Source organism: Spinacia oleracea, chromosome 1, assembly GCF_020520425.1.
Source record: "Spinacia oleracea cultivar Varoflay chromosome 1, BTI_SOV_V1, whole genome shotgun sequence".
Taxonomy (NCBI): Eukaryota; Viridiplantae; Streptophyta; class Magnoliopsida; order Caryophyllales; family Amaranthaceae; genus Spinacia; species Spinacia oleracea.
The window spans coordinates 135,879,927-135,892,976 of NC_079487.1; the positions used below are offsets into that span (position 1 = coordinate 135,879,927).

At 35.9% G+C, this 13,050-nt stretch overlaps 3 protein-coding genes across 4 annotated transcripts; all 3 read right to left on the minus strand.

The window, feature by feature from the left end:
* Window positions 1-407: 407 nt before the first annotated feature.
* Window positions 408-1,030, minus strand: LOC130462501 (thioredoxin H9-like). Its single transcript, XM_056830857.1, has one exon. The coding sequence runs from the start codon at window positions 887-889 to the stop codon at window positions 470-472; it is 420 nt and encodes a 139-aa protein (XP_056686835.1). The 5' UTR covers window positions 890-1,030; the 3' UTR covers window positions 408-469.
* A 1,098-nt stretch (window positions 1,031-2,128) lies between these two features.
* Window positions 2,129-3,334, minus strand: LOC110785734 (uncharacterized). The gene has a single exon (XM_021990237.2). It carries the CDS (start codon window positions 3,332-3,334, stop codon window positions 2,129-2,131), a length of 1,206 nt encoding a protein of 401 aa, XP_021845929.2.
* A 2,297-nt stretch (window positions 3,335-5,631) lies between these two features.
* Window positions 5,632-12,286, minus strand: LOC110785735 (uncharacterized). 2 transcript variants are annotated; one of them, XM_021990238.2, is made up of 10 exons: window positions 11,954-12,286; window positions 11,677-11,849; window positions 10,386-10,544; window positions 10,156-10,305; window positions 9,439-9,582; window positions 8,809-8,965; window positions 7,909-8,081; window positions 7,406-7,461; window positions 6,522-6,624; window positions 5,632-6,075 (listed from the first exon to the last, which is right to left on the minus strand). In XM_021990238.2, exons 1-10 carry the CDS (start codon window positions 12,153-12,155, stop codon window positions 5,986-5,988), a joined length of 1,407 nt encoding a protein of 468 aa, XP_021845930.1. In that variant the 5' UTR covers window positions 12,156-12,286; the 3' UTR covers window positions 5,632-5,985. The 2 variants fall into 2 exon arrangements, with proteins under 2 accessions (XP_021845930.1, XP_056686824.1); XM_056830846.1 differs by having other exon boundaries at window positions 11,677-11,817; window positions 11,954-12,234.
* Between the last annotated feature and the right edge of the window lie 764 nt (window positions 12,287-13,050).

Genomic DNA, 13,050 nt, shown 5'->3' on the forward strand with positions numbered 1-13,050 from the left:
AGACATTTTGAGAGCGGGGGGATGGTAAGGGAAACTCTCCCTCTAATGGCGGATCTTAGTTGGTGTTGGGGTGTGCCTGGCCCCCATGACCGGAAAATTTTATAGTGTATTTTTAGTTTCGACCCCCTAAAATTTATATATAATTGTATAATTACATAGTATATAGCTTAATTTTTTTCTACCGGGCCCCCTCGTAAAACTGTTCAAGATCCACCCGTGCCTCCCTCAAAGTACCCCTAGTGGTGATTGAATCCCCAACCTTTTGGTTGGAAAGTGGAATCTTTTCCACCGAGCCAAGACATTTTAATGACCTGCATTGCACTAGTCTAAGACGAATAGGGGGACACCAACAATACATGCATTGAATCGCATGATACACTAGAATGGTAATAGCAATTAGTGAGGCATTGTTGATTACACATTAATAATTTAATTTAATATCAAGGATTACATGAAATTCTTAATGTGTTTAGAAATCTTGACTATATAATTCTACAATAGAAGCTACCTTCTTTTGTATATCAGCTTTATTAGAACCAACCATCATGTCAAGCTCTTGTCTATCCAAAAAAAAGAAAAAAACTGGGGTGGCTTGGATATTGAATTCATCACTCAGGTCAGGAACATCGTCGACATCGATGCTAACGAACAAGGACGAATCGTATTTCCGAGACAAGTCACCGATAAAGGGTGCAATTACCTTACAAGGTCCACACCATGATGCCTTAAAACATGCTACAATGATCTTTCCTGGTAAGTTTAACGTCTCTTCCCAAGCTTCAATCGTCAGAATATGTTGCACATTTCCGTTTGCGTGAAAGGAATCATCATCGTCGTCATATGATCCACATACACAACCGCAACACAAGCTGTTAAAGAAGGAAGCCATGGTTGCAGCCTTGAAGCAAGTTGTCTTTGTTTCAAAGGGGGAAGGCCAAAATCAGTGCAGAGTTAAGGACAATCCCCCTTAAACTTTTGAAATGGTTCGCTGGTGATAATGAAGAAGACGATTAACAAAGTGAATTTCGGGGTTAAAAATGTGAAGAATATATATAGTAGAATATGTCTAAGGAAAGCGCCCTATATTTGGGTATTATTGGAATGGAATATAAGAAACTAAGGAAGAATATTGTCAACCAAAGTTGGCATGCAGCAAATAAAATGAATAATTTCTTGTTTGTTTACTAATTCAGGGTCATTTACTAATTCTTGATTATTAACTGTCATCTATTGCATAATTTGCATTGCTTTTCTTATCTTTTTGTTGACCATTATGCATCAACACTAGTTGAATTTCAGGACAATTGATTGAATATTTACTGCATAACAATCAGCTGTAAAAAAATGCCTAAAAAGGAGAACAAAGGATGTCTACTTAGAAGAACTGAAAATTAACAGTCAAGAAGCTGGTAGTCAAAACACTGGACTTCCTTTGGGTTGTTCTTATTGCTTTTCATGATTGTTCTTATTTTGGTAAAAGTTTTAGATATGACGATGTAGTTCAGCTTTGTATTTTGCTTGTCAAAGCCTGTATTTGTAATGTAAATACAAAGCCTGTACTGGTAGTGTTTCTGAGTTTTGCACACAGCAGTACATAATTCCTTATGTAGCAGCAAACAAGATTGAGGTAGATGGGACTTGCTTAAACTCGTGTCACCATTCAACAATAGCACGCAAAAACTAATGAGATCATGCTTAGTAGTCAAAACCGAGGGCAACAATAGCACCCCAAAACTACTGAGATCATAGCTTAGTAATCAAAACCGAAGGCAACAATAGCACGCCAAAACTATTGAGATCATACTATCATAGCTTAGTAGTCAAAACCGAGGGCAACAATAGCACGCCAAAGCTACTGAGATCATAAACTTAGTAGTCAAAATTGAGGGCATTCGTACAATAAGGTTTTGTGGCTCATTGGCAAAGCAGCAACAAAAACAACAACAAAACCAATAGTAGCACACAAATAGTTCCCAATAGCATAATCTTACTTTTATTCAAAATAATCAATCAACTTTTAGCAAAACTATCAATTACCAAGTACCAATCACCCTAAAATTCACTAAAACTACCCAACTTTTGGCAAAAAGTCAACCCAATAATCTAGTTTTAAAAAATATTATCAAGCTTAAATAAGAGAAGCATTAAGCTTTTTCTTCTTCTTCCTCAATCTATCACTCATAGCCTTCTCCAGATGCTCAACCCTCTGTGACAATGAGCAGATCAAACTAGTTTGAACTGCGTTTTTCTCACATAAATCGGCCATCATTGCCACCAACCTCTTGTTATCCTCCGCCATTCTCTCCAGCAACTTCTCCTTCTTCCTTTTCTCCTCCTCCTCTTCGCCGCCGTCTATGACAAACCAGTCCTCGTTTGAAGGTCCCTTCTCCGGCGAGTTTCTCTTGCTTTCGCGATTCTCAGAGTTTCTCTTGCTTTCGCGATTCTCAGCAGCTTCTCCATGATCATCTTCTTCGCTTTCCTCGACAAAATCAGACTTCTGCTCCTCTGTTTCTCCCCCAACACATTCCCAGGTATCATTAGAAGCAGCAACAGTTTCAATCTTAACTTGATCTGCTGTTTGTTCCGATTCTTCAACTTGAATTTTGCTCGAATCGTCCGAAACTTCCGCTACATCGTCAACCTGTTCTTCAGCTTCGTCTACATCTTCAGCGTGTTCTTCAGCTTCGTCAGAATTTTCTAGGGTTTCATCGTTGATCACTGCTTCTCTCTCTTCCTCCATTGTCGCCGAATTTTTGACAAACATTGCGGACGAATTATTAGTGTTCTCAACAATTCCTTCAGATTTTTCTGAATTTTCACCATCAGCAATTTCCTCAGAATCTCTCTCCTCCACCACACCATCATCCATGGCAGAATCGACCAATTCCTGCAACATAATCGCCTTCCGAATCACCGCCTTACGGCAACCCCTAATTTCATCGTTAAACACTCGGGTAGAATCAAGCTTAAACAACAACCACATCAAACCCTCGTTCACCTTCAACCTCTCTATCCGGTCTCCCTTCAGCACCGCCATTGTTTCTCTCTCTTGAAGCTTCTTCTCCACAGCATCCACCTCTCGCTTGAGTTCCAGAATCTTCTTCATGGGTTTCCTGACCCGAAACCCGCGAAACGTTTTCTGGATCTTAAGAATAGCGTCGGAACGTTCGTTCGTTGAGTTCACATAGCGAATGGGGATAGAAACCACCTTTCTCGGCAAATTCGACGACGACGACGGCGTTCGGGTGGGGATTGGTCTCTGTCGCACCGGAACACGGAAGAATTGGGGAGTTAAGGGTGTTTGGTAGTGGGAATTGAAAAAGGGAGGTTCCATCATATTTCAAAAGATAAGATTTTTTCTTGAGGAAAATATTTGAGTTTTTCAGGAGGAATTTTTTTGTTTAACGAAAATAGATTTGTGATTTTCTGATTGTGAGAAGTTTAAGGTGGCTTTACAAAGGAGGAGGGTTTTATAAGATACTCTAGAACTAGAAGGTTCTGAAGTCGGAACTTCGAGGATTCTAGGTTTCTCTGGTACAACAGTGCGAGTAAATCTATCTTAGCGATGAAGTGATGTTAGGTTTAGCACGTGAATAGTTTGACCGACACATGGTTATAGTTTCCTATTGTTCATAGGTTTATATTTTAGGAGTTTATGTTGGATTAGGGTTGTTTACCTGTATATTATATATACGTCAATAATAAAATACGAAAGCTTATTTCTCCTAATCTACTCTTACTTTAACATAAACTCCTAAAATATAAACTTATGAACAATAGGATATGTCTAGGAATTCTATATACAATATAATTTCTAATACTTTACTCATGCATTATCGTTGTTTCTGAATATTTGCATCAATTGAACTTTTACGATATTTACCTGCTAATTTTGATTTAATTTTTTACTAACGTAAATGTTATCATTATACGTCGTAATATGTTATTGGATTAGTCACAAATGTTTACTAAATCAACTTTTGATAACTTTTTAATAAAAATTTAGAAATATTAGCGGTCAAAGTTGTGCATTAGATAGTCAGTCTACTGGATCTGCTGTAAAAACAATTTGTAGTGTTTTATACTCATAGTTTTTACACTTATGATATAGTTTGTGATTTGGTTTTCAATATTATTTTATTGGAAAAGTATATTTAAATTGAGATGGTATGATATTATTTTATTGAAAACTGAAAAATAAATGTGATAGAAGATAATGGAATATTTTAAAAATTAAATGTGAGAGTGTGAGAACTTTTTGTAGGTATTAAAATAATAATTGAGGGTATTTTCTAAAATAGAAAGTGTAAAATTTCGAGGCAGATAAAAATAGACAGTATACAAACCAGTTGGGCCGGAAGTGTACATGTGTTGCACAATTTGGAAAGCTATAGGACCATTGTACATTGAGCTCCCTCTTTTCTCAACTTAGTTGGTAGGGTGCGTCCTCAAAATGCACACTAGCACTGCAAATCTGTCTCTCGCACAAACACAAAAAACAGAGAGAGAAGAAAAATATAACCAAAAGGCAAATTTGCTAAAATTGACTTTTTAATTTGGATAAATTGTTTTTTACCACCTAAAAAAATCGAAAAATTATATTTTACCACCTAAAAAATTAAAACTTGTATTTTACCACCTAAAAAAATAAACAAATTATTTTTTACCACCTGCAAAATGGAAAAATAGATTAAAATGTTATGTAGGGGGTCACAATAACGGTAATACTTTTAAAATGTTTTATTCTTCCACGATTTCATGTATTTAACTCTATTTTCTTCCCCCGTTTCCTTATTTTCCATTAATTTACATAATTTTTCACCACCATTAATTCACAAAATTGACAAAATTTAATGGAAGTAAGGAGTGAAGGGTGAAAGAGTTAAAGAAAATCACACAAGGAATGTATAAAATTGGAAGAAAATTGAATTAGGTAGCCATACTTAAAGGTTTCATCTACTTTTTCGTTTATTATGTGGTAAAAAACAAGTTTTAATTATTTTTTAGGTGGTAAAATACAAGTTTTAAATTTTTAGGTGGTAAAAAACAATTTTTCGATTTTTGTAGGTGGTACAACACAATTTGTCCTTTTAATTTTTATAACCCAAATTTTGTGAGAAAGGACTTTATATAATTTTTTTTTGTGAGATCACACCTTAATGTAATTTTTTTTGCGAAAAAGAACCTTATATAATTTTTTTTTTGAAATCACACCTTAATGTAATTTTTTTTGTGCGAAAGACAAACAAAAGTAAGTTTCCGACATTGACTGAACTTTTTTGGTCATTGACTTGCACGTGAGAAGCACGTGTGGCTTTATTTTGCTAACCACACCCAATTTTCCTCCAAAATTCTGAGCTTTATAACCTAAAGTTGAAAAAAAAATCGAAATAAAATCAAGTTTGAAATTTTAAGACTCGGGAAAATCAGTATCTTTAACCAACTTAAGTCACACGTGCTGCTCACGTGCAAGTCAATGGCCGGAAAAACTCAGTCAATGCCGGAAAAACTTCCCTTAGGTCCTTTCTCGCAAAAAAAATTTACATTAAGGTGTGATTTCACAAAAAACATTATATAAAGTCCTTTCTCGCAAAATTTGAGTTATAAAAGATCCTTTTTGACAAATTTGCCTAACAAAAACAATGGTTATAACTTATATATAACCCATAACACAATAAGTGTTCCACAACACTAATTATGGCAGTTCTAATCAACTTTCTGATCAATTTTCTGCAAAATATGCAACATAATTGCCATCAAGCACATTTACAAGGAAGCAAAATCGAGTCGCTTACCTCCTTGCTACCTATGATTACAACAAGATGGATTCCAAAGATCATAGAATAAAAGTACAGATTCTTTTTACTTTTGAACACATTCTTGCATAAACAAATGCCAAGGATTGGCCATTTTAGAAAATCTCTTGTGAAGCGAGTGGGCAGATCAGATCATCAACAAGGCAGGGGGGCTTTCCTGAAGAACCGATCAGATCATCTGCATTCTCTTTGGAATACTAATGCCAGCCCTCTCCAAAAGCTCTTTTGCAGCTTTCTTTGCTTGTGAAATGATCTCCCCCTGTGATAAGTGGAATAAAATGGTTTTACGCGAACAATATGATCACGATAATAAAAACAACTTAGTTTACGAATAAAATCACCTCACCATCTCCTGTTAAAACTTTTGAGGAAGGCATAATACCCAAAAACCCTTAAGCACGATATTGTAAAGCAACGCACACACATTTAAAACTTCCAATATTATAGATTTAGTAAGACTGATCTAGATTAAAATAAAGTTGAGATCTCGAATAAAATAAAGTTGAAGTTGATTAGAGATGAGGAGATTTCCAAAGATCAATGACGATTACATGACATGCTATTTGACAGGGAAGCAGAAGCAATGGAAGAAAATTTCATTTGCAAGAAATGAATGAAAATTGCGATGTGATCAAAGCCCCTACACACAGAGACAACATACGACAGAACAAGAGATAGAGTGTAGAGAAAAAAACGAAAAATTACCTCATCCACATTCAAGATCTTCTTGTCCTTCATAATCCACTTTCCATTGCAAATAACAGATACTATATTTTCAGTTCGCATGCTGTACACAAGGCTAGATATGCTGCAAAACAACAAACAAGACATTTACTCTGTAGCGTGGACTTTATAAAATGGGGGCGCCTGCAAAAGGAGAAGGATTTTACCAGCTTTTGCGCAAGAGATGTTCCATCCCAAAATCTATTGGCGGTGGGAGGAGTAATTCCTCAAGCTTACAATGTGAATTTCACATGAGTCTTAAATTGTGAATTTCACATGAGTCTCAACATTTAGCATCTCTATACTTATACACATAATGAATCCCCGAGGATCTGGAAATATGCTTATGCAAATATGCAAGAGCCTCACACTATATTTTATCTTGCATTATATTATACCAAACTTGGTGAGACAACTTATAATGGAAATTTACTCAATTTTTCATCACCACCGCAATCTTTAACTCTCCTACCGCATCTATGTGCGTATATGTGTTGTTAGAGTGTGTTAGAGTGTTAGGGGGGGGGGGGGGGTTATTAAGATCTACTGTGGTTAAGGTCGACATTGATGATAAACAATTGCTGTTGCATGTCTAGTCATCCCCTACAGAAATTGCTTTGTAAGATTTCAACCCTGGTTAATAGTAAAAGCACACGAGACAGTAAAATCACTAAACTAGGAATTGCTTATCTCATGCATTTAAAACATTGGTATCCTGTACAACTGCCAGCATCAGTGCTGAGGTCTTGGCTGGCTGTTTAGAGCCTAAGCTTAAAGACTACGTCCCTAGAACAATTATTATCATTCTATCATTAATTCATTATACTCAACCAATATAACTAATAGAGAAATGTTGTTTAACTTACCAGTCATGAACAGGAACCATAGTCCAAGAGCAAGGATCAATAATGACAATGTCAGCCTACAAATTAAGATAAAAAACAGAACATTAAGAGCTCTACAAAGGAGTACTTCAGATGACAGGCCCTCAAACAAGCAGCATTAGATGGACGCTGCTAAGAGACAGTCAATATGATTGTTTCTTCTCCTTGCAGTTATATGACAGATTATGACATAATACTGTGGCCCCCACATTCAACTAAGAGCAATAAAGAAAGAGAGATTAATGGCATGAACATGAAAGTAAAATTCAATCACGAAAAGTATACACCATCATCACAGGAAGGGACGCAGGATGGAAACTTGAAGCCATCACACCAACCATTTTTCATATTTAAAAAACAAACTTCAAGAATCTCAAAAAGTATACGCCATCATCACAGGAAGGGACACAGGATGGAAACTTGAAGCCATCAAACCAACCTTCTTTCATATAAAAAAATATATTAACAAAAAGCTTCAAGCTAACCTTCTTGCCAACTTCAAGTGACCCTATTTCATTGTCCCATAGCACAGTTTTAGCACCATCTATAGTTGCCATTTTGAGGACAAGTTCAGCAGAGAGTGCTGTGGGATCAGTTGTTCCGGTTATAAAAACTTCATGTCCTTTGTTTATCAGCGAAGCTAGGTACATTTCATCAACTACACAGGAATCAGCAAGGAATTATTCTTGGCCACAGATATCATGAACCCATTACGTTCAGATTGTTCACCATATAAGAATTACAGGGGGGGGGGAACCCAAAGAGAACTCAAATTGTCAAACTTGTCAATAGATTTGACCGCATGAGAAATTAAAGAGCAATTAAATTTAACAGTCAGAGACAATTTCTTGCATCCCAGTTCCCAACATACTTCCCTTTCTTTGCTATAATGGGTTTCTCTGAACTGAACTTTACTTGCATGTTGTATTCTTAGACAATTCTTAATCAGAAGCAATTCCTAAAGAGTGACGTCATTTTGAGTGAGACCTTTAGCTTCAACTTGAAGTAGGAGCATCTTCTGCATGATTAAATCCATAAAGAAATTCTAGTGTCCTGAAACACTTGACTCCTGGCCTTCAAATTCCAAAAAATTTCCCACCAATTTTCCTGACAGAACAAGCTAAAAGAAGAAGCAGCTAAATACTGTGCACATCTATCTCTAATTTACCAGATGCTAGTTGTTTAATTAACTCCTTAGTAACTATATATGGAGTGCCATATAGTCCGTTTCAACTCTCATCTCAGGCAGTGTTAATTTCCAATATTATTAATCAAACAGTCAAATACTCCATAAACAATGGCTAAAAGCCAAGCTTCAATAAAAAGAAAACGGAGACAAATTATTAAAATGTTCAGGTGAGACTGTAAGGGGAAAAAATACATACTAATGCTCATCCTATTGTTCGACGGAGCTCCATCTGTTCCAAGAGAGACACAAACTCCAGCATTAATCATTTTCCTTATAGGTGCAAATCCAAGCATCCGCATTGCTGCAGCCGGACAATGAGATACTTTTACCTCAGCTTTTGACAGATAATCAATCTGCTAGACGGACAAGAGACGGTAGTCACATACAAGTATTTAATGTCCACAATTCTCCGCAAAGAAAGCATGATACTTGCATATACTGCAAACAGGTGAGGTGTTTACCCTCAGTTTATAACTCTCGTCTATATAGATCTACCAAAAATCTATGCGAATCATCATGAAATAGCCCTCTCTCAAACAGATTTGACAAGGATATCAAAAGCTGTTCCACTGTACAAGCAAATACAGAGCTTCAGAATAGCATCTCAAGGCAGTTTTGAACCTTCAAACGTCAGATACGGTCATGTAGGATGTACCTTACTAACAAGTTGAATTCAATTTCCAACCACTGGCGTAACAAGTTTCAGATAAAGACTCACAACATTTTTTAAATCCATGACAAGAATTGAATATGCTAACTAACATTACGACCCTCTTACAAGTTTTTGCAGAGAAGAGAACAAAAATAAAGTCTGCAGCACAATTACCTCATTATCATTGACCCAAACACTGTGAGCTGCCAGTAGATTGCTTTGAAGGAAGTCTATTTTCTCCAAATATGTCACTGTTCCATGATCAACTTTTCTGGTGTCTACGACAAATTGATTCTCATACGGAATCTCAGCAATATGCTATTACAAAAAATATAAATACATCAAGATAATCACAAAATATATTGATAAAGAAAAATCAATTCGCGAAACAGGATCATATTAAAGAATCAACAAAATGATATGTTACTCTTGAAATAGAAATAAGCTCAAGTTACTTGACAATTGACAGCATCTTAACCAGGATCGGAAATGATGAAAAGAAACCGGAATTCTGAATTTTGCAATGCCCTGTTATAGAACATAACTACACTTTCAACAGAAGTTGTACAAGTTTAGAGGTTTAAACTCAAGATACAACATACGCCGTAATACACAAACATGATTTACGGTGTGGGAAGAACGATCAAACTGCAGCTAAGCTTAAAGGCTTAATAACTAACGAGATTCACCAAAGTTACACAAATAATAGAAGTTGTACTTAGCGTAAGAGAAAATGCCTGTTTTTCATACTATTAGTATTTTGGTCAATAAAAGTATCTTCGGTTTTGAATGAGAGAAAAAAAAAACTAAGATATGAGGAAACAAGAATTTGACAACTAAGAGAAAGGGGGGAAGAGGTGCAAACTGCGAAGAGATGAATGGAATAAGTACCATGTGAATTCCGGTTTTCAACTCCCTAGACAGGTCCCTGGTCTTCAAAAGCAAGCTATCAGTTGAGTTCAAAATTTGCCGAATCCCAAGCCATATCCTGATCCGCCCCTCTGCAGTACCATGGTGCTTCTCATAAAGTTCTTTCTGAGACTGAGACCTTAAAAAAAAGACATTAACTTTGGTGAATCTGCCTGGATATTCTATCTCGAAGTTAGCTCTAATAAGCCAACCTGAATACATTGATCAGTAGTCTGAGCACTCCACAACGCTGGCAGACCCTCACCAGAATCCATAATAGATTTTGTTAAACATGCACGTAAGCCAAGTGTTTCTACTGCTCTAGCCATTCCAGAGACGTACTGCCCCCCTGCTTCCGCAAAACAAGTCACCTGGATCCAAACAATAATCAGACCCCTCGGGAATTTTGGGCTGTCTAAGAGAGTGTAAATAAAATACATTTTGAACCATTACAAAAGAGTTTGCAATTTTTCTCCTTCAAGGACTCCGGCAACGATAAAATCAAGCAAAATATGATATGAAGGGTGGTACATGTTTAACAGAATACAGAAGTCTCGAATTTACTTTTCATGAAGAAATGATTCCAGACTAACATATCAACCCTCCTTCCACTCAAAAAGTGTTACCAAACAATTTTGCATCACACCCATTTACCATGGTAGGGAATAAAGCATAGCTAAACACCAAAACACTCTTCTTTTCTAATGCAAGAAATTAACGATTTTGACTGAACTCCTATATTTCAGCTTAATAACAAGCATATCCTTTAATTCAATTTGTGCTAAATCATGTTCAAATCTGTCTTCAGTAACTTGAATAACAATGAATCCTCCCCTGACCCCCCCCACCTAAGAGAAGAGTAACACCACGTACAAGTCCAAGTAGATTCCATTGTAAAACCAATTGGCAATACGTAGAGTAATTTAATAGACATGTAAAGCTATCAACTTTCTACTTCTTTAAAATACAGGACAATTCACACATGGATTTCACTCCTCAAGTAAAAGATTTGATAGTTAAAATAGAAGACAGTTCACAAATGGAGTATTAGTTACTTCATAGTCTTATTCTGGAGTAACACTTATTACCAATCAGCTTTACAGTTTACCCCACTTGGAATAATACATGATCATAATCTCCTCTTACAAAGTCCTGTGGTTAAAATCCAAGGAAACTTTTAACAATTCAAGTTTTAATCTAAAATTTTCACTTTGCATTATCAAGAGGCTTTCAAAGAGTGGTTCATTATATTGATTATGCATCTTATTTATTGTGAAGTTGTTGCCTATCAGATTAAGGGAGAATGAAAAAGAGCCTCTTCTATATCTAGAGGTAAGGTTCAGTGTACATGACCCCCATTACCCTAGTATGGGAGCCTCTTGGTAGGCATTCACATAATGTTTAGATAGGGCCAATAAGTGATAAGTTCAGACAAGTTACGATAATTGAATTTCAAAGATAGATTGAAGTTACTGAGACTTAAGAGTAATGTATAAACTTAACCCCAGAGTGAATGAGCTCAATTCCACAAAGCAAAGTGGAGATGAAGGAATCTTCCTCAGTCATATGAGACTCGTAAGGCCAAATCCGACCGTGCAACCATGTAATCAAGTCAACATCATCCGCAATTCCCCTTCCCAGCTGCTGTGATGTATGAACATGCGTGTTCACAAACCCTAATTTATCAGTCATCATTTCCACCAACAAATCAAAACCTCAAAATTAGACAAACAGATTAAGAATTAGTTCAACGGAGAGAGAAAATTTGAAAATAACCAACCAGGTAGGACGAATTGGCCGTGAAGGTCATGGAGAGTGACGGAGGAGTGGTGGTAATGGCGGCTAAGGATGTCGTCAGATTTTCCGATTGCGGTGATTTTATCATCTTTGATAACGATAGCGCCATTCTCGAACACTCGGAGGTCGGAATCCATTGTTACGATCAGTGCGTTGTGAAGGATGGTGATCGTAGTGGACTCCATTGTTGATTGTGTTTTTGAGTTTCTTTGGTTTTTTAAGATTTTCAGTTGAATCGGAGTTTATTCGGAAATTAACTTCTTTTTTTCTTTTTTGGCGGTAGATTTTTTACTTTCTTTTCGAAAGAGTGACAAACGATAAAAAGGTAATGGGCCCATTGATACTCATTGGGCTAAATACTTGAACATTTGAACCGGCAACTTCGACAAAGGTTTTTTTTTTTTAGGGAGACAAATGTTTTTCTTGGTTGCGGATGAATCACAACTTCACAAGGGCAATATCAATTACAAATGAAAAAATGAAGATGTGAACCTTTCTATGATTTATCGTACTTAAACTATTGAATTGACAACTGGGGAAGGGTGAGTTGGTGACCGGCCTTATTTTTTTTTTATGTTTTGAGCAATAAAAATCAATTGTAATTCCTCTGATAGTGCAAGTTATTCCCATTTTCTTTTGACATATTTGTCAATTCACATGTTTTATGTTTGACCACTAAATCGTTAATATCTCTAATTACATGATAGTAAAATTATAAAAAAAAGTTTGATATCTTAAAGTAAGTGTTGAGATTAATTAAATAAGATAACACGTGATTATGTTTGTATACTTCCTCCGTTCATTTTTACTCGCAACGTTAGTCACTTTCTCGCATGCCTATGCACAACTTTGATCACTAATATCTTTAATTCTCTTTAAGCAAAAATTATAAAAAAAAATTAATATTTTGAAATACACATTAAGACGAATCTAACAAGATCCCACATGACTATGTTTTATCTTACATATAAATCACCAACAATGGTCAAAGTATAATATGTGAATAGTGTAGAAATCACAAACGTTGCGAGTATTCAAAATCGAAGAAAGTATTAAATAAGACTTTTAAAAGATTATATT

Excerpts from the sequence above, each read along its gene's own strand:
- LOC130462501 (XM_056830857.1), bottom strand. The coding sequence starts at position 889 with ATGGCTTCCTTCTTTAACAGCTTGTGTTGCGGTTGTGTATGTGGATCA.
- LOC110785734 (XM_021990237.2), bottom strand. The coding sequence starts at position 3,334 with ATGGAACCTCCCTTTTTCAATTCCCACTACCAAACACCCTTAACTCCC.
- LOC110785735 (XM_021990238.2), bottom strand. The coding sequence starts at position 12,155 with ATGGAGTCCACTACGATCACCATCCTTCACAACGCACTGATCGTAACA. Across the intron at positions 11,850-11,953 it reads CGGCCAATTCGTCCTACCTG|GGTTTGTGAACACGCATGTT; the intron begins GTTGGTTATTTT and ends CTGATAAATTAG. Across the intron at positions 10,306-10,385 it reads CTACTGATCAATGTATTCAG|TCTCAGAAAGAACTTTATGA; the intron begins GTTGGCTTATTA and ends TTAAGGTCTCAG.